The sequence below is a fragment of the Anoplolepis gracilipes genome, chromosome 3, assembly GCF_047496725.1.
Source record: "Anoplolepis gracilipes chromosome 3, ASM4749672v1, whole genome shotgun sequence".
Taxonomy (NCBI): domain Eukaryota; kingdom Metazoa; phylum Arthropoda; class Insecta; order Hymenoptera; family Formicidae; genus Anoplolepis; species Anoplolepis gracilipes.
Window position 1 is genome coordinate 272,185 of NC_132972.1, and position 23,306 is coordinate 295,490.

General features: G+C 30.5%; 1 protein-coding gene across 1 annotated transcript in view; it reads right to left on the reverse strand.

Moving 5' to 3' along the window:
• Positions 1 to 23,306, reverse strand: part of LOC140664135 (uncharacterized) — a 287,413-nt gene that overhangs the window by 26,212 nt on the left and 237,895 nt on the right. The window contains exon 4 of the mRNA XM_072888921.1: positions 7,000 to 7,137. Coding sequence (XP_072745022.1) covers positions 7,000 to 7,137 — 138 coding nt within the window. The remainder of the gene's footprint in view (positions 1 to 6,999; positions 7,138 to 23,306) is intronic.

Sequence of the window (23,306 nt, forward strand, 5' to 3'; positions counted from 1 at the left end):
CTTTACTATAATCACTTAAGTAGTTCAAAACGCACTTTCAGTAATTGCGATGTAGATTTATTTGGAGGAAAAAAAACTCTAAAATTCATCTTTTAGGTTTAGATAATCAAAAAATGTATAAAAGTGAAGTCATTATATTTTTTATTTATTCATAATGATAAAGTATTGAATAATAAAATTTAATATTTAAAAAAATAAAATTATATTATTAATCTTATCGAAAACTGATTTTTGTTTCTTGAAAAGTTAATGTTATATTTAAAAAAAAATCACCGGAAGAGTTTATATAAATATCAATTTTAATGCATTAGATCAAATGAAAGAGTTGTAAATTCACTCGGTTTATCTCAAAGTTATCAAAGAGTAATAAAACAATGAGAATTCAAATAAAAACAAGTTTATGTACGGCTCACTTCCTTGATTTATGATTCGAGCTCTGTTATTGTAACAAACGTTTTCCCATATATTAGGATAAAAAAATGTAACATTCTTCAGTTCCAAGGTATCTAGATGTCCTGGGATTATGCAAGAGCGTTACGTGACGTATTTAGCATAGTATTACATATACACATATATGTATATATAATGTATGTGCTAAAATGTTATCTCTTGCACTGAATGCATGTGCAAAGTAATGTGTATGTAAACCGTCTTACAAAATAATAGGATAGTTTCAAGATAAAAAACCAAAATAATGACAGTTTTGTCGATCGAATAAAGAGTAGAGATCTCTGAGTAGAAAACATGATTACAAGTTTGAAAAATTTGTCAGATTTTATTAGAGAAGCAGCTTTTTATTATTATAACCAATTATAACCAATTTTCATTTCAAAGTAAAAAATAATTTTATACTATCAAACTCTCTCTCTCTCTCTCTCTCTCTCTTTACGAATTTCTGGAGCAAATATGATTCAGTAACGAACGGATGAATAGTAATTTCAAATCGAACAATATTATATTGCATTTAATATAATATTCGTCATAAAAGAATTTTTTTTAGTTTTATATATACACTATATATATATATATGTGTGTGTGTATATTTTACAAATACACACATAATATACACATATACAGTTTTCAATTCTCTCCCCCTTAAAAAGTTCGGTACTCTATTTTTCACCATTTATTCTTATTAATTAGAACACATACGATCTTTCTCATATATCGATATGCTTATCTATTTTATCAAACGCTATCGGGTTGAAATGCTTATAATTCGCATCCCCAAACGTTTAAAAGGTTTAATAAAGCGGATTCGCGGCTACTTGTGAATGCGAGTTTGAAGCGTTTTACCAACGTTTTTCGTGATATAAGCGAAGAAAAATGTTTAATGCCGAGCAGGTAGGAAATAACAGAGGTGGAAAAGGAAAGGGTTGTGAATTCAAAGCCCCTGTACGCTGCCGAGAGCTTCTTTGTTAATACCGCGCATCGGGCCTTCCTTTCTCTTCTCTAGCCTTTTCATCCGCCACATTCTCTTTTCTCCTTTCGATAAACGCGTTTCTATCCGCTTCTATTCCTTCGCATTGGCCGATTACAGTTTTTACGTATTCGGCTTAATAAAACGTTAGGCGTCTCTTTCACTATTATGGAGAACAGTTACTTATGTAACTGCTTTTTTTTCTACTGCATTTTTGTAATTTGATAATTTAGAATACATTGAATACTCTTTCTCTCTTTAACTCTTTATATATATGAAAAACGAAGAAAATGTCGGAATAAAAAATATATTCTGTAAAGAGAGATTGATCAAAAATACATCTTGATATTGTTATTTATTCTTAATCCTTGCCTTTCGGCTTAGAATGGCTTTCAGCTTGCATGTTTCACGTATTTACATATAACCATTTCATACCTTGAATTCTAAAAAACCATATATGAGTACGCTTATTAATTCTACCAAATATAATTCAAAAATATACCCCATAAAATAAAATAAACTAAACCGAAATGAACTAATAAACATAAATATAAATATCTATCTATACCAACATATACATACATAAATTATATAATCTATAATTCCTTGAAACAAAACCTGTCAGTCCATTTTTACCCAGAATTTTAAGTTAAAATGCAAATTAAAATTAAAATCAGAAATTAGAATTAAATTTAAATTAAACTTAAAATCAAAATCAATATTAAAATTAAGATTAATATCACATTTAAAATTAAAATTAAAATTAAAAAGTCAAATTTGAGTTCTCAATTCAAAATCAAATTTTCAAATTCTAAATCCCAGAATAGAAAATCCAAATTCGAAAAATCAAAAATTCACTTCAAAATTCAACATTCCCACTGCAGACTTTTAAAATTCAAACCTCAAAACTTTAAACTTGAAAATGCGAAAATCCAATTCTTCAAATTAATATCATCATGATATTATGAAAGAAATTTGAAAATCAAAAGTACATTTATAAAGTAAATTAAAAAGTTTATATAAGTTGAGTATTGTGTTAATTTTTATACATAATATAACATACATATATTTTTTTTCGTAGCATTATAGTAATTAAGATGTTCCGTTGAAAGCTATTATAAAAGAAAACATAAGAAAGAGAAAAGTTATATTCAAACAACAAGAAAAAATTTAATTATACATTATTTGTATAAATTAAAAAATTATTTTCTACTGCTTCATGCGTACTATTTTTCACTGCTAATTACTTTTTTTTTATGTAAGTAATGAGTGTCAATTAAATTGCGGAAATCTGAGAAAAATATTTTGATGCAGGTAGCATATACATACATATATATAATAAGCATCCTTCCTATAATTCGGTTCCTTTATTACACGACATTAACGCTCGTCGCAGATGGTCAGGAAGAAATTAAAGAAATTTGCATAATTGCGAAACTGTTACGCGCAACTTTGGTCAGACATTTTGCTAATCTACCATTTAGTTAAGCAAATATGCGAGTTTCTGAGTTAGCAGATGTACTGAATGCATCTTTCTAATATTTCTTGCTACTTCGTTTGATTAAATATGTATAATATATAATAAGCAACGATAATCTTTCTCATTTCCCTTTTTAGCTTCTTTATCCAGGAATCAGAAAAAAACCATAAAAGATAAAGGAAATAAAATATTGCAAAATTTGAAAAAAAAAGTGACATCAAATATTCATGAATAATTCAGCCTACAGAAATCACTGCGTGTTAGTGTTCGCTTTTGTAAGAAATTTTGAGATTAATATAACTTGAATAAGAGAAATATAATAAATTGGTAACATAATGACAATGGAATTGATTTTCTTTACCACAGAAAATTGCTACAAGACACGCAGGATGGACCCTTACGCTTTCGATTCGTCTGTGTCGCTCCTAAATCACTCACGCGAGTCGATTGTAGAAAAGAGCAAAAAAGTTTCGATTTATAGAGAGAGAGAGAGAGAGAGAGTAACTTATCTTAGAAACATTAATTCTTTTAGATAATAGAAACTATTAAACATTTGTATTGTCTACGCATATTTTAAACAAAATAATAATACCTAATATGTATTTTAAATAATTCTCTCTCGACCTTCTTCTTTTTCTCTTTAACGTTTCAAGTTTCATTATTCAAATTAAAAATGATTATGATTTTGTAGTAAATGTTACTTAGTTTTACATTACAATTCAATTATTAATAATGTTTAACACATTCTAAAAGAATAATGTAGAAACAGCCGTGAGACGAATGTTGAAATGAATTAAAGTGCATTTCGTGAAGATAAACGTAAAAGGAGAAAAAAAATAACGTACACATTTACTGCCTTTTGCTTTTTTCCTAGCGAAAAACTTTATACTGCAATTACGCAAAAGTTGTTCTCTGTAGAAATTCACAAACTGACGCGATAACCTTCGTTGAAACGAAACGAGATATACCACTCTAATTCCAAATGTTTAACTTTTTTTTTTTTTTTTTTTGTCAACTACTCATATGATGAAAGAAAAAACAATACAAAGTGACTTACGTATAAATAATTTTTCCGAGTAGTAAAAGTACAAATTGAAAGTATTTCCAATTTAAAATATATAAAAAGCAAACCCGCAATAGAGATATTGCTATTTCTGCGTAGCTTAATAAAATATTCAAATTTGCAGAGTGGTATAAATCTTTGATTTCGAGTTAAAACTCAAGAATTCTTATTTTATAATTTTTAGTAAAAATATTTTTTTCAAAAAATTATCTAGATTATACAAATATCAATATATACATAATTATAGGAAACTGCATAGATATATTAATATATATATTTAAGAAAAATTGTATTATTTATTTTATTGGATTATACTGGACAGCAAAGTAGAAAAAACAAAAAAGCAAATTATCTATGTATAATTTTAATTTTTTTTTTATTTTGTTGTGGATATAAAATTTAATAATCAAATTTTCTTTGTAATACGCAATATACACGCATATATACACACGTTTATTTTTGGAATAGAGCATAAAGAAAAATGTATTACGATTTCTAGAAACTATGTCCTATTACATATTGACGTGAAAGAATATGCGAGATATAATAAATATTCCTGATCCTACCACGTTTTCAATTTTACTTCTGTCATATAAGCGACGCAGAGATGAATACGCAAATACATAAGGATGGTCACGAGAGGTGAGACGGCTTCAATACCATATATCGCAACAGCCAGAAAACGGGACAACGAGTTGTAGTAAGCACAATAAAACGTTCCCAACTTCATCTGGCCTGCCATGCCACCGAAACTCGCGTTCCACCGCTTTTCGATTATAAACTGCTAGACGAGCGCGGCAAACGACGTAAGCATCGTCGATTTTGCTGGCGCATGTAAATCGATAGACACCGAAAAAATTGCAAAAAATTCGGCCGAGATGGAAAAGAGGAAGAGCACGGAGAGAATGGGGACAGCGATGAAAAAATTGTTAACGCCTATCGTAGCGCCGACATTTCGAACGAACGAACAATCACGGTGGGCGTGAGCTTTTCCAGAAGCTCGATTAAAAATACCCATATAAAGCCAGATGAATAATATCGATCACTAGCAATCCAATTGGATTCCGCAAAGATAGTTTTGTTACTTACACGTATACTCAAAATTTCTTTTATTAACTGTTCGTTCAAAAACAAAAAAATATATATACACATATAACACGTAACATTTTTTCTCCGAAATGTTTTTGCTAATTGAAATTCATATATGATTGCATATCTAAAAATACTATGATATTATTTAAATAAATGTTTAAAAAAGTCTAAAAAAGTTGTTATGTGAAAAGGAAATTGTTAAAGTAAAAAAGATCAATGACATTTTCATGTAAATATTATACCTGTGTTAGATTGCATACATACACATAGTACGTATGTATTATCAATCTATTATACTAATCTATTATATTAATTTATTTATTTATACTTTGCGTATTATAGAATATTATAGAATATTAAAATAGCTGATAAATATGAAAAAACTCAAACATGTTTTGGAAAAAAAGGATGGTACTATATTAATAGTAAGTTTGATAAAATATATATGTTGTCAAAATCACAGGTCAAAATGACCAGCCGCTACCCATTCGTATTCCTTTTGTCCAACGTTTGCACATAGATTCTACCCTTCGCTACTCATTCCTCCATCTTCGAAACTTGGCAAAGCGGGTGGAGGGAAGCAGATAACGGTTTTAATTCCGTGCGAATAGATCGACGTGCGAAAAAACGGTTGGGAGAATCGTCGGAGAGGCGGATTGATGGACTGCCGGGAACAATGGTTAACTTCGGAAGTAATCGTTTAATTCCTGAATTCCAGCTAGCTTTTTCTACCGCCTGGTCAGATCCCGTATTGCATGCTTTCCGAATCTTCGCCGTTTCCTTTCCTTCTCTTTTAACTCGTGTTATAATACACACAAATGTTAAATTTTTTAAAATTTTTTTTTCGCACGCGGATTATCCTTTTCCTTAATAAAAACTGTGCAAGAAATCCTCTTATATATTATCAATTTTTATTATTTACTGATATGTATATGTACGTATAAATTTAAGTTGAAATTTCATTACAACACATTAAAATACATATAAATTTGAGCTCAAGTTTCATTAGAATTTGTATGTGCTAATATGTGTGTTGAAAATTAAATATTTATAATTTTGGGATAATAAAATATAAAATACGTAGCGAATATGCATTCTGCATGAAATTTTGAATGTAGACTTCTTGTGTATAATTTATCGTTAGAGGTGGAGCGTAATTTCCCATGACATGTCAACGCGAGACTTTTCTTTTTTCTTCTCTCTTTATTTTTCACTCTACTAATCCCGTGGTACGCGGCAATAAAAGGGCCTACTCAAACTAAAGTAGAACGAAGTAAACAATAGCATCCGGTGCAACGAATAGCCGCTTTACCGGTCGGTTCTTTTGCCATATAAAACTTTCGTCGCGGTAGCGCATTTGCGAGAAACTTTTCCAAAAGCGTTGAAATTATCGACAAAGAAAGACAATGATTTGTTCTACTTCAACTTAGTCGACGACGATGCCGTTTTGCCTGCCGAAACTCATTAACCGTGAAAAGTACCTAAATTTAATCAACTTTTAAGAATACAAAGAGTACCGTTGCAACATTTCATTGCACACTTGAATTACAAAAGAAAAGTTTATATAATCATATAACTGTGGTTATCGTACAAAAAATTCTACGTCAATATAATTTGTAAAATGAACATACAATAAATATGTATATATGTATATAAATACTACTATTTTAATTTTTTCACATGATATTAAGCAACACATTGTCGGATTTATTACCCTTTATTAAAATATTAATATTTTTTTCAGGTTTATTGTCCTTTATTAAAATATTAATGACATTTTAATAAAGGGTAATAAATTCGAAAATGTTGCTGCTTAATACTATGTGATGGAATATATTTTACATTTAATTTTCTTTTAAGTTAAAAAAATATATATGATATACATATATAAAGAGAAAGAAAAAGTTATATGAATATATACCAATTAATTATGTATGTACTTACGAGTTCTGCATCTATGCCAGCACCATCCCGGATGTTTTCATGATCGGCACCAGCACCATTGACCATCCCAGCACCTGAGCCGGTACTACTCGCGCCTGCTTTCCCGCCAGCACCACCGGCCGGTGTTTGTGGCAAACTCTGAAAAATAAAAAAATTTATCGATTAAGCGAATGTAATTTACATGTACGCACATGTTTCTAATCAAATAAATTATTATTCGCGTAAAAATAGTGACATAGGTTTGCAATATTTGCATTTGCTTTAGTTTCGCCCTAGATCATACCATATGTACATTTGAAAATAATCCTATTGTATTTTGCGATGAACCTATCTATCTATCGAATTTACATCGCCGTCGGGAGTTCGATAACGCGACGGTGCCCGATTTGTTTCCCGTTGAAATCCGCGCTGAAATCTCTCGTCTCAATTTCACTTCGACGATATCGTTCCTTTTATTCGCAACGTCTTGAAGCTTTCTTCCAACTCTTCCTTGCGGCGTTCTATAGCGAGAAAAGCTACGATTCACCAAGAGCGTTGGCTTTTACGAGGAGGATTAGACGGTGTAAAGGATGGTCGTAAAGGGAAATTTCGTCGAACGTTATTTGTCCCGATCACCTGTGTGGTCAGAGTGAAATCAGAGAAAAATAGCCACCGAGACAAAGCAATTTGTATGCTCTGGGGAAATGTACAAGGCGCGACAATATTATGTACCTACTACCGACTTTATCTCATTCCGCGTTAATGAAATCTCGTTGGGCGTCGGCGAGGACCCGACGAAAGGATTACGATGCGGTCTTTAAATCAATTTCGCCAACGTGATAGACCTCTTCGAGTTTCCGACATCAGGATTGATCGCCTGCCATTCAAGTCCTGGATAAGGGCGAAACATCGTAAAAACTTTTCACGTAACATCTAGTTGACGAGCGTTCTCAATGACAGGCGGTAATTTTTGAATAATCTACCCAGGCGTACGTTTCTCGCGAGATAAAATGTGCGATATTATTTCCTGAGGAAGATTGATTCAGTTCTTCTTTTTAGCCACGCCTATCCATCCGGAAATTTGTTGGCGCTAAGGTGATGCTTTCCTATTTCACATTTCAAACAAATATCCAGCTTAATATTGATAATTTATAACGCATCATTTTTATTATAGGGTAAACTCGGGTAAAAGATGGCCATAGTTTTTTAAAATGCAAAAAAATATACTTTTATTTTTGTTATTTTTTTTAATAGCGTTTGACATATTAGCTTCGCTGAAGCTTAAATTGCGTAATATTATATCGAAATTAAAAGGAAAATATTTCATAGAAATTTTATATCAAAATATTACAACGTAAGCGTTGGCCATCTTACCCAACTTTTAAGGAAAAGGTGACCATAGTGACGGAAAGATGGCCATAGTATTTATAAAAAAAATTGTGAAAACGAAAATAACAATTGTAGGTCATACAACAATTACTTACAATATCTTTATGATATGTCTAACGTCAATTAACTGTAATTTATTCGACGTTATAACAGTTTTTAGTGGACAAATGAAAAACTTTGCAGACAGGCAAAAGTAAAAATATGATATAAGATTCACAATATCGAGTATTTCGAACAATGTATGCGCATAAATTACTGTAAATATCGATTATCTTTGATAATGACTAAAAAAGCGCACTATGTATGCGATTATTGAAAAAATTACAGCCTATGGCCATTTTTTCCGTATGGCTACCCTATTTTATATAATAAAAGTTTAATTAATGTGAATGCACTTTTCATCTCTATTAATATTTTTAATACAATTATTTGTTGATATTTATAATAAATATAAATAATACTAACCACATTTTATATAAAAATTGAAACAAAAAAGTAAGCGCTAGTCCTAGAAAAAACAAAAGTCTATTTTTTATCGAAGAAAAATTGACATTTACAAGAATGCTTTTAAGATCGAATTGGCTAATCGATAAAGTAATATTACATGATACTCTCCTTTAATGTGTATATATAAGTATGCGCTTTGTGCGCCAAAGTAAAACGGGTGAGATCGCGAGTAAACAGGGAATAAGGACATTCTTCGTCAGACAAGCTCGCTCTGAAGGGAAGAGATCCGAGTTAAGATTAACTATTGCCTCCGCCTTTCGACTCTATCATTTCCCGTCAGTATCATCGTGTTTCGTGTATTGGTAATAGTGCATTGGCAAAGTGCTCTTCTCGAAGTAATAGCAGCCTGAAGACGACCCTTTAAGCGACGTTCAGCACTTTACGACCGCTCTTTATAAGGACACCTTACTCTCTGAAGCGCGCACACGCCAACGTTTCTCATCTTTCTCCACGCTTCCAAAACTATACACTTCCATGTGACTTCGGAAAAAAAGTAACTCAAGTGTACGAGGCAGAAATTCTCTTGAGAGGAACTTGCTACAACCGCAGCGTTTTTATTTTTATATAATCGATAAAATGTGATTAAAGAAAAAGTAATTCCCATTTTCTGTTCGATCTTGCAGCTGCGACGTACAGGCTCGTTCTATCTAATAAGTTTCGATAAATTCAATTTTAATAAAATATTTTTAAAGTTACGTGTTGATCGATGAAAATAAAAACAAATTTTATAACATATATATATATATATATATATATATATATATATATATATATATATATATATATGCCTCATACAATTAATATAAATATATGACATATTTATAAAATACTTATATTACGTTTTATATTATTGATTATCTTCTATTCGAGTCTTTCTTTTTTGTATTATCACTTCTAATGATACTCAATGGAATAGTGATAAAAAAAATAATAATTTCCGAGGAACAATAAATTGCTAATTAAAAATTTGCATAATATACAAATGCCAATAATAATATAATAATTATTGTATCATTTTTTAGAAAAAAGAAAAAGAGACGTAATATCTCATAATTTCCATTAGGAATATTTCGCAATGTTCAAGAAAATTAAAAGACAGATTTCTAGCTTTACGGACAGATTGCTTTACAAAACAAGAAATAAAAGGATGAACGTTACTAATTACTAATGTATTAAAGCAGTTGACATTACTATGAAATATGTGACGTAATGTTTGCTGTCCAAATAAGTAGCCCTGTAATGCTCACTAATGCCCAAGCAATGTCTACTAATGTTCACTCTCTTCAAGTAATGCCCTCAATCTATGCACCACAATGTCTTGGGCAGTAATTTTCGTTTTTTAATTGATCTGGTAAATTCAAAGCGCAGAGACTTTCTCGTTAATTTCAACAATAAATTTTAGATTTTCAATTATACGACGTTGTAGATGACGCTGTAAAATTAAACTGCTTCGAGGTGATTCATCTGATAAATTACAACAATATCTTCTTCGTTATTGCAACAATTCCGTTCATTAATTTCATATTTTCTCATTTTTAAAATTTTTTGTTTTTACTTAATACACAATTTTCAAATTTTTCAGAATAACTTTCGGATAGAGAGGTAAGGTCATAATGAAACTAGCTTCTGTGCGACATCTTATATCGGCGTGAACTATCTCGTACCGAGTTTATCGATGAGCAAAGAACGGAAGAAAAAAGGATAGCGTTTCGCAGTCAACGGTGCGCCTGAGAATTCTTTTATAATAAAACTGAATTTCCTCCCAAAGACCGTAAAGTGCATCATAAAAGAGCAACTAACGCGGTTCCGAGAGTTCGTGTGCAGTTGAAAGTGCAAAGGAGACGTTTGCGAAATAGAACGTAGGGTGAATGAAAAGCTGACAAAGAATTTTGATATCCAAAGAAAAATCTATTGAATAGTCATCAGGTTTTCACATTTAAAGATTGTAAAAAATCACAAAAAAATAGATAATATAAAAACCATATTTTTTTGTATATCGTATTTTGTTTATCATGATTCATGAATAATAAAATATCTCGAAAATACTTTATCATTATTCATAATAGTTTAGAGATAGGATTAATATTCTCTCTCCAGCTATATTTCTTCTATTGTTTTTGATTTTACCCGTAAAAAGAATATTTATTATAAATAATTCATTTAGAATTCGAAATATGTTTTTCTTCCGGCTATAAATATGTACAAACAGTGTACGCGGTTGTATATATTAAAAATGTATTGAATTACTTTATGTAAATCTTTTTCGTGAATTTATATAAATCTCTCAAGGATCGAAATAATTTAAATTTAAATAACTTAAAGTTTGTAATATTTTATCATGTTTTATTAAAACTGAAGAATATCAAAGTAATCGACTCAATGTGCTATTCAAATTATCATAAATTATTCATACTTAAATAAATTACGAGATTTATAATGGACGATAAACTTTGAATCAATTTTTCCGCCAAAGAAAAATCATTTACAATTAATTATTTACTTTTCCAAAAATCAGTTGCTAAAAATACTTTATTGATATATCTTTTATATTGCGTATTAAAAAAAAAATTCTTCTGAGTTTTTTAACACAATTATAATATACAACTTTTCATGAATATTACAATTTAATTCACTACTTCAAGACAATTGTTCGAATTCACTCTGTTAATTTATATACACTTATCGATATCTTGCCATTGATGTCTGCTTCGTTGACTCGAACTACTATGTACGAATATCATATTTCTAAAAGGCAACTCAGAATACATTTTAAAATATTTCTTTAACTTTATTGATGACAAAGTGGCAATATAATCCGTCATAAAACACCGTAGCACAGATAACAGTATAAAAATATAACAGCATATATCTACATGTATGATGTCATAATGATGCAATCAAACAGAGCTTGGCAATAGATTATGGAAATAAAGAAAGTACTATGCCTTTCGTGGCATCAAAATTAATTTTACGTAAAGATTATCGAAATTGCAATAAAAATAAAGTAAATGTGCGAGTGTATAAGTGGGTTTTATTGAAAAAACTCTGAAGATTGAAAATATAAATATTGCGCATTTTATATTCTTTCATTGGGGAAGAGGAAAAAAAAGTTTTCGTCATATATTTTTTAAGAATATGCGCAAGAGCTTTTGTAGTGAAGTGACATGCACATGTGGAAATGCTTAATTTATCGTACATCATAAATCTTGGTTTTATTGTTTTAGAGAGTTCAATATTTGGCGCGAACGAAAAGGTGACGCAAGTGCCGTAAATCTCGTTTACGTCGTGAGCTGCGCACAAGAGACGCGTCGCATTTTATTTCGAGTATAAACGTTCAGCTTTATTTTGATCGGAAGAGTTTTATTCATTGTGCAACGAGTCAAAAGTAGGAAATGGAAGAAGAGAGACTTGTGTAAAAATCAATTTTATTGATTATTATTATTATTATTGATTATTTAATATACTGGTGTTTAAGTTGAAAAAAAAAATGATATTTTATCAAGATTAATTTTCCTAAATCTAGTTGAAAAGACTTTGCTCGCGAAAAGTGAACAAGTGTAAGTGCGCGCGTGAGCACCGAATGCACCGACAAAGGGCATAGAGGGACAGTAAAGGGGAGTAAAATGTGAGAGTATGGGAAAGTGCTGAGAGGAAGGGCGATATTACAGAGTCGGAATGCTTAGCTGTTATTACTCGAGAAACTCAGGAATTTCTCCATTATTTAAGGTAGCCCAATACGTGTTCCGACAAAAGATAAATTATTTTGCCTATGGCGCAAAATAGTTGAATAAATATTATATAAAACTAGTAATTAATAAAATTAAAAAATTGGTGATAAAAGAAAGAAGTATGCAATTATAATATTTCATTTTAATTTGACAAATTGATTAAAAAGAATATTATTGACTTGTGGCACCAGTATTTGAAGGGTATGTATTAATATATTTTTTTTCTCAAACAAATAATTTAAGCAATTTAATTTTTTATTTTAGAAAATGTAATTTTATCAATGTTAGGCTCCGGTGTATCTATATAAAAGCGATTGATCTATATGATCTAAAAATAATGTGTAATGCATGATAACGCATATCTTTAACAAGATTATATACATATGTATAAAGTATAAATAATATCCAATAATAATAAACTATATCTGTAATATAAATAATATATTTGTTTTAAACAAGTATTGCAAAATTAATTTATGCCGTTATATGCTTTTATATACACATACAAATTTAAATCTTTTATTTATTGTTCAGCAGGAAACAAATTAATTACGTACTTATTGTTAGATTTAAATAAAATCATATTTCTCAAAATATTATTATCGTTTAATTTTGAAGAAACATATCTTTCAATCTCAAAAATCGAGCAATGCTAAAAATACAAAACTTTATCTTTTAGTTCGGAAAAAGAAAAAAAAGATGTACTTGCATTCTTTTATTATTATATTAAAAATAATGACCTACATAGTAGACACACTATATATCTGTAGATAATATTGTCGAAGACATAAAGACTAGAATAAAAAACTTTAATTACGTGATCTCAATTTAAAAAGGGTCTAAAGCTGCGCAATATATGACAATGTAAACATCGTAACATATATATTAAATACAAATCGGTTGACAGAAGATTATGTGCATAAATGTGATTTCGAAAATTTTTAATATACAATAATTTAAAGCTTATTATATTTTTATAGCGTTACGCGAATATATACAATATGTAGTTTTCACTCGAAACTCGAAATAGAACCTGAAAGATAAAAACTGCTGATTCTAGATCCTCCATGGTTGTCAATATTGTCTATTGCAGAACATCAGGACGAGATCGTTTTTATTGTAGCAACAAGAAAGTGTACGAGGAAAACCTTCCAGATAAAAAGATCTCGACAAAGTGAAAAGCAGGACAAGAGCCGGCGAATAGGAGGATTAAGCGCGCGCGGCCATGCGTATGAGACATTCTCGTCTCCGAGTACTCGTGAGAGCACGATCCGGAAGCTTTCGGAACGACTATAACGATTTTCACAGTAAACATTTGCCCATAGCTTACGCTTGCTCTTGTGGCTCAAGTTAAATTGCCTTCAAAATTGCATCTCCGCGGGCGACGTGCTGCAAGAGAACTCGAGCGAAGAGTACCGTCGCGGATCACTCGCATAAATTTTGACCATAAGCTCCGGTCAAACTCGCATAACGGCAGTCGCACGTGTAATTAAACGATAATGATCATATAAGCAATGTTTCGACAAATTTTATCATACATCGAATTGCAGACAGCTGATCCTTTATAAAATAGTCTTACTCTTCTGTGGAAAGTATTATAAACGTATTATCAAACAAAGTCATTATTAGATTTCTTTTAATACTGATTAAAAACATACACACTGTCTCTTTCTCTTTTTTCTCTTTTTTCTCTCATTTTCTCTCCCATTATAATGGAAGGGAATTTTAAGAATTAAATCGTTTTATTCTATAGAGTTTATTTTAAAATAATTAACGCAGAGAGACGATATGCTACACAGAAAAAAAAAGAATATTCTTATTTTAACAACATCTTTAGTTTCAAAATGTAAATCTTAAAATGAGATTGTATTGCGTTAAACAAAAAAAAAATTTGTTTAGATGAAGACACATTTTTTATATAGTTTAACTAAGAAAAATATATTCTTCTTATTTAAGAATAATTTTCTTGAATGAATAGGAAAAAATGTTGGATAGAAAATAACACATGTCCAAATTGAAGATTATAATTTTTTTTTTAGAGTTAAAATAATTATTTTATTCTTGAAATGACAATTGTAGTATTGAAATAAGATTATAATATTGTTAAAACTTAAGACTTTTAAATTTTTCTAAGAAGATTATAATCTGTTGCGTATATATGAAACAATGAACGCGTTTATACGTGTATATAAGTTTTGATTTGACACTTATTTTTTTTTTCTGCGCATATAATTCTGTCATATAATTGCATCATCAGATATTATCTCGTGTATAAACTTAAAAAAATATAATATACAATGAAAAGATGTAAGAAATGTGCAGCATCAATGTAATGCGCTTCTTCTTGCGCTAGTGTCGTTGCCAAAAGTGTAATCACTTATTTATCGTCGCGTCGCGGTGGTGTGGCGCAGCGAGTAACAGGCGTGCTCCATTTGCGGTGGCAGGATTGGAATTCCAGCCACATATATCTTTTTTCGAGTAGCATATGTACGTATATATGTATATGGTATGTGTATTATAGCTTGCCGATAAAACGGAAATCTGTGCCAAAATTATCCGAGAAATTGAACAAAAATGATATATTCAGTCTCGCTCGCTAATCAAAAAGCGGTTATAAACAGAATGTTTTTAGAAAATATCTGTCATCCAGGAATTGAGGGATTAATATAATCTCGGTGATTTTCGATGCGAAAAATACAATAGATATATGAAAAATGCAGGAAATTGAAAAATACATTGTGTTTATATTCGATATTTGAACTTTGAACCGAAAAAAGATTAGCCGATCGATATCATATTAAGAATTTATCAAATTTAGACATTAGAAATCTTCTCTTACCTAACATTTCCATTCTGGATGATAATTCCTGATCGTAATCACTTTTATCCCAATCATCTACCTCGTCGACGACTAATGTTCACAAAGAAGGCAGTAAATTTGATGGCAATCCTATTCACCGCGGATTAAGCGCAACCAATGTGTGCATCGACAGAATGCAATGGTGCGTAAATCGCGAGTATAGGACGGACACGTGTGAGAGAAAGAGAAAGGGCGAGATCGAGCATAATGGCTTTCCAATGTACTGTGCGAAACATTGGCGTGAAATATTTATCGCTAAACAGTCGAGATAATGCACGCGCAAACTGGAATCTACTTGGTTTGCAACCAGTGAGAAAGGCGTTACCAGGCCTTTGCTCTCAAGATCGTTTTACGTTAATCCGGCAATAGTATTATTATTATTAGTATTAAAGGGATCCAAAATCCCTTCTATATTATCGACCAAAATTAAACCTAACATGACAATATATTTGGTTAATATAAAAGTTTTGCAATACACACAAAATAAGATATGTTTCTGCTAGGAATTGCATGAAGGAATATTTGTAAACTTTTAGAAATCACGCCTGACGTAAGTTTGTGTTTCAATCTCGCGCACTTACAGATGCACGAGAGTAATTTTTTACAGATTTTGAAAATCTTTTTTACTAGGCTTCTAATGTCATTTCCATAAGTTTACTACAATAATATTCTATTCTGTTATTCCAAACGCGGACGCTATATCTCTTGCACGAACATACCGTACAACTTTTTATATTAAATAAATATTATTGTTGCGACGTAACTGTCATCTTTTATAATTTTTTCTTTTATCATTTTTATATGAAATTATTAGTCCCCGCGTGTTGTTTTTATAAGTACTTTAATTGTGAAGAAGGATTTATCAATCCTTGTAGCCAAAAAAGAGATTTTCAAAATCTGTAATGTTGTTAAGGATCCCCTTAACAACATTATTCACATATTTTGTAAATATACATTTTTCATACATTCTATATCACTATCTAATTAATTTTTTATTACACTGATTCTTTTAATTACAGTTTGAATAATTTATATCAATCTGTGCGCATTAATATACAATATATACATATAACATACAAGTTCATATAACAATACATTTTATAGTATAATTAATATAATGGATGATATATTAGAGAAATAAAGTTGAAAACTGTTTCTCTCAGGTAGCCTCTGTAGAAAGCCTATGTGGAATTAAATAACTTTTCATAAAATTACTGAGTGAGTATCTAGGGGAAAGGAATTATTCTATGTTCCTCTTTTTTCTGCCTTCCATCATCGCAACCTGGTAGAATAGAATTTACTTAGTTATCACTGTATTCACATTTGTTTTGTCTAAAGTTTCTACTTTCTCGATTCGGTAGTAACATTCAGTTGCCTGCTGGTATTTATTACCTTGCACCTTGCCCCATTTTGCCATTCTTAACTCTGGACATAAAGATGGTACGCATTAATCTGTTTAACGTTTGCGATACTCGAGACTCGTACTTCTTTTAGCTTTATAAGCTAAAATTAAGGTCTCTTGACTCGGGAAATAGAGCGAACAACGTCGAGTGTGTATTATGCAAAAATGTTCCATAAGTCATCTTACTCCGTAGCGACAAGTTTGTCACTTTTCGTATAAATCAAAAGAATGTCTTCCTTATAAAAGTTACAAAGCTTCATTTACTCTCTCTCTCTCTCTCTCTCTCTCCCTCTTCACCATAATCGTATCCATTACACGCGACTTTCATTTTATAATTTATTTTATTTCTACTAATTATATTTCTTATTATATAATCTCATTTCTCTTTTATACACAATATATATGTATATATTTTTATTCTCATACATATAAATTATTCGCATGTTGCAATAATTTATTCGAACATTATTTTTTGCGCCCTTCTTTAAGTTTAATAAATATTTATTATGAGAGACGATGTCATTCGCTCGTTTATCTATGCACACATCTTTTTTAGCTTGCTTCTATTTGTTTTTAACGTACTTTTTGATAATATTGCATGCTAAAAGAAATTAAGTCAATAAAAATTATCAAAATAAATAAAGCTTTAAGTTTTCAAGATTTGTCTATTGTTTAATAGTGCTGAATAAAAAAAAAATATAATCAAAATAAATTTTTTAATTTTTAAAAATTAATTTTATATTTTTTAATAAAATATGCCACTTGCCGGATTTTTACAATAAAAATCTAACAAACTAGAGATTAATTTAAGTATACATACCTTATCAATGAAATAAAAATTTTGACAGCTCTCATAATAATGTCTAATTGATATATATTTAAATAAATAGAAATTCAATAAAATATTAGATTAGATAATTTATATTAGGTTAATATATTTTTATAATATATTAGGTTAGATAATAATTTCATAATTTCATCATATTAATAAGTATAATCCATCTACTTTTGTTAATATTTTAGTCGTATTTTTGAAATTCTTTTGCCTGTGAATGCACTCTACAATTTCGTCAATTCTATAAATGAAAACAACTAAAGTGGAAATAAATCAAGAAAGACAAAGAAAAGAGAAAATATTATATCTATTTTTATGCATACTGTAAAATTTGATTTGAAGATCTCTTTGATGTGTGCATTATATTTCTCTAACTAAGATAAGAATATAAATCAAATTTTTTTTTCAATAGGATTTAGCCAAGAACGTTAATACCTCTAATCTTTAAAAGACGTCATTTCTTAAAACGTGAATTGAAAAATGATTCGTTATAAATGATAAATTAGAAGAAAACCACTCTATAATTTTATAAAATAATCTAATACACGAAAGAGATTGTTGTAAACAACTCATGGATCTCTAAAGTTCGCACGTAAGCTTGTAATTACGAGATGGCATGTACTATGTGTACAGAATTATTTTCATCTTAAGTCTTTCTATTTCAGCAAATTGTGTCTTGCTGGATTTCCTGAAACAGATATTCTATCCAATGAAATTGGTTCACGTAAACTTTGAATCGTACCATGTACAAAAGTTAAAAATATCACAGAAACGCGTATGATTTAATTTATAAATTATGTTGCATAATTTATATAAATTTTATATTAGTACAAGAAACTTGTATATATTATATTTAAGTATATAATTCATCGCATTTTACTAAAATTCCGCAGCTCGTTTTCCAGAGATCATGGAATTTTATATTACAAACGTTCTCTCGTAGTGATGGCGCTTTGAAAAACAGACAATTACAGTAACAGTAAAATCGAGTCGAGTCATGGTGTGAGAAGAATTTCACGAAAGTAAGAACGACGACGAGAATAAGAATAAAAAACGGCAACGCCCCTTAAGTGAGCACGATAGAGCAACCTCGGTGGTGTATTATTCCAACGGACATATGAAATGAAAAATGAAGCCCTATAAACGTGAGTCTTGAGAGGAGATGGAGCCGGAAAGCTTCACATTGTGTTACCGAAGACGAGAAAGTCGGCTGTTGAGCCCGAGTGCGACCAAGTGCAACGCCGCCGCCATCCGTTTCATTAATAATTACAGCTTGTGTACCCGCGAAAATTACTCCCTTTATCCATCCTCGACGAGTACCTGCTGCTCTTGCACGTTCCGCCAACTCCTCTCTGTTTTCTTCCTCGATTCATCTCTCCTCTATAACTGCGCCGTGTCATGCGCTCGTTGCCAAGTATTTCGTCTTCATCCGGCATTGTGTGTTTGCGGAACTTACGGACGCTTTATACACTACTACGTGCCGCGAAATAATAATTTGTAATAATACATACGGTGCTGAAAGTCTCCCGCAAACAGAATTAAGGTATGCTCCACTTGTATTGTCAGTAATTTTAGTGGGTACATTACAAAATATCCATATAAAAGACTCGAAAAATAATATTGTAATAATAAATATATTCAGAGGCAAAAGCAAAAGTTGAGTTTTATATTTTCAGATTTTAAAAACAATACTGAAATATACATGATAATTAAAGAAAATAAAAATTATTGTATAAGTAGCTTTAATAAATAATAAGTTTTATAAGTATCTTTATAAATACGTAATTAAAAAGAATATTTATGAAATAACTAGAATAATTATTATAGAATCTTACTATATTATTTTTATTATTCGCAAAGCTGCTTTTAATAAAAAAATTGAAAGACAGAGAGAGAGAGAGAGAGAGAGAGAGAGAGAGAGAGAGAAAATGAAAGAAGAAGAGACATTTGTCTTATCAGTTGCTCGGTAAGAGACAGAAGCTGCTCTAGTCGAGTAATAGCCATCTGCGAAGAAAGATACGACTGCTGTACCGAAAGCCGCGATATGGGAATTCGAGCAGCAGCAGGTGCGAATTAAGGAGCTAAAGTTCAAGATGACGCGACGTTCTGAATTAGATGTGCAAATTTTTCTTTTCGCGCGGTTTTAATTTATTCTAGACTGCGCTCGACTCAAATATCCATTTTTATTTTTTAATTTTATGAAATTTTCAACTTATTAATTTTAAAAAAATATGGAAAGTCATGACATATATGTATAAGATTTAATAAAATAATTGATAAAATTTTAATAAAATAAAATAATTCATAAATAAAAATTGTAATTGAATAATTATTTGTTAAAATGTTGCAACTCTTTCGCGTGATGCATCAAAGAATGTCGGGATAAACATATGTATATATGAAACAGCCACTTTGTTGAGTTATGATTCTCGTATAAATGAGCTTTTATAGATTTATCGGCTTTGGCGTATATAAATATCGAGAAATATATGTTCTCTATCGAGATATATTTACTATATATGTATGTATATGTACATACATGTACATATACATACCTTCCGGCTGTCATAGTGAAAAGATCGTCGAGTCGCGACCCAAAAGTGACCCTTGCTATCTTAATGGGTTTTCAAAGCATTATATAAAAGTTCCTCTCCTGCACACTTACCCTTCCTTCCTTTCCATCCCGGCGAATGATTTCCGGCGGATTGCGCATTCGTCGCGTAGCAGAAATCAATCGGAAACATCAAGACGTTAATTCGATTCCGTGGCTTTACGGAGCGGCCAGTCTGGATCGAACGGGACAAGCCCTCGTTTCCTCTTCTTTATCATTCGTTATTAAAAAATAAAATCATCTTCGTACAGGTCAAAACTATATCACCTCGGATCATAAATGCTCTTATGTTAATAACTCTGTGACCTAAAGTCTAAAGTTTCTTTCAAAAAAGGTGCAAAATTAAATTATAGTTTTGAGAAATAAAAAAAAAAAAAAAAAAAAAATAGGATATGTATATATTTTTGTTAATTTTTAAAATTGTAAATATTTTTCCTGAAAAATTTACTTCAGAAATAATATGTATTTATAATATATATTATTAAATTTATAAAATTAATATAATATCAAAAATTGAAATGTGTATTATATGTACAAACTGTGGAAATAATTTACTCAATAATTTACTTATAATTCCCGACCGCTTGTAACAGAACGATCCCTTATTGACCTCTAAAATTATGAATATTAAAATTAATTTTGGTCGTGAATTTTGAAATGTAGCAAAGTTTTCAGGATTAACGAATTCAATCTCCTGTATATATTTGAATAGTTTACTACGCAGTATAAAAGAAGTATAAAATTATACGAAATATGTCACTCTATTATAAAACGTAGTAAACTATTCAAATATGTATATATATACATATGTAAACGTATTTCACATGACTCAACCTTTCGAGTTTCACGTTTTATTTCAAAATCATAACCATGGAAAGGAAGGAAACAGAGAAGATTGGTTGAATAGCGGGACTTAAATTGCAGGCTGACAATACGTCTTCAGTAGTCGGAAGCAGGCGGATTTATGTATACACGTTGCTTCCTTGCTTTCCGCTGTTCTCCATTATTTCTACTGTTTATTCGTTAATGTTTTATCGAAACTATGATATTGATCTAATAGATAAAAGTGTATGTACAATGAAACCTATGTACGCGATTATTTCTGGCAATTATCTCTTTATCACTATTACATTTTGCAACATTAATTTGCATTGATTTTTCCTTTGTTCTTCAAAATTTGAATGATATTTTTGCAATAATAATGTATGTGTGTATGTGTTTTAATTATAATTGGTAATTAGTCATAAATCGAATATGCTTATTATTTTACAACGTTTTGTGTGTTAATTAAATAGAAATTTCTGACCAAATAAATTATTTTCGTATTATGCAAAAATATTTATTTATCGCTTTAAATGCACAATTACATGCATGATTATATCGATTATAAAGCTATAATAATCATTTTGTAATAAAAATTTCGAGTCGACCACGTACACGTACCATTGCCTCATTATTATTTGTTTCTTCTTCAAGGAAAGTATAAAGTCATATAATGAAATTCCAAGCAAGATTTTCGAGATCGACTGACGAGGAGCGACTAGTTGCGACAGACATTGTTCGAAAATTATCGTCAGCGTAAACGTAACCATAAACATATTCGGACATAGTCCACTACGAGGATGGCGTCGTGCCAGCCGGGAAAGTTTGGTCGTTCGCAATTGTGCAGAGGCGCCGAAACTACGCGAAGAGAAACGAAATGGGTGCGGATGTGGAAAACTCGTCCGGACGCACACAAACAAATTACATACGGTCTCGCCAGCGGAACGAATCCTGTTTCGTAAGCCAAGCAACGGCTAGGAAAAAGAGCAGCGAGGCAACGAGAGGATTTTCGTTTGACATTCAAGTTTTGCGAATGATCAATTTGAAGTTCGTGATAGATTGCAATATGAGCTTCGAGCCAACTCACGTATACATATATGTATTTCTTTCGCTGTTGAAAAAATTTCCTATCGATGTACAAAAGTTAAATTAAAAAAAATGTATTTATCGTTTTAAGTTTTTAATGATTGAATTAAGAATCAGTTTTCGATTTTATGAAATTTTAAAAAATGGTGACATAATTTTCAGGACATTTTTCCAACGTCTCTATACGTATTAATAAATGTGATCAATGAAAATATGCATACATAAGTGAGTTTAATATTTGAAATTAATATTGCTTAGCAAGAGCGATTTTTATCACACAGCAACGAAAGCGCGGTACGTCAGTTTAAAAAGAGTGCAATTTTCTTGATGCTCGGAAAAGTGAAGATTTGCATTCCGTGGCCAAGGTGCACTTCCTTTTATAAGCTTCTTAAATTGGCACCCGTACCGAGATGGAAGCCGCTACGAATGAACAAAGACAGTCGCGAGTGGTTTTGCTCGGATGAACGTTCAAGAGGTCGAAGTTCATTTCGCAGCTAAGCCGTCGCAGTGTCTCACTGACATGACGGTTCAGTCAATTTCGGTTCGGGAAATTTGAGAGAGCTAAATGAGGCGAGAAAGAGGAAGAGAAGAGGAAGAGAAGCATGCGAGAAAGAGAGAGAAAGAAGATAGAAGCTTATAGAAGAATTTAATAAATGTGATATGTGTCGTATATAATATTGTATATATATAAATGAATAAAATGATAATTAATAACAGCGAGTATAATTAAATTCTAAGAGAAACAATAATTGATTTTGTGATTTTTGAAGAAATGGCGAAATAATGTAAAAATATTAGATAAATAAAATATACCTGAGACATAGATGAGAGAGTACGTTTAATGTAAATGGTGTTTCGCCAAAAATAAATAAATGTTACAAGAGACTGTTGTTATTCAGAATAAAATAATGCTTTCGATATATAATATCATAAGAAGTAGGCAAAATCCATAATTCATGAGATCCACTCTGCATACAATTTCATACTCAAAGTAAACCTTATCAAGTTGGTTCATTTCAGTTTGAAATTGCTCCTATAAAAGATTACATTTCTAGATTACATTGAATCTCTTAGTCCAGTTACGAATT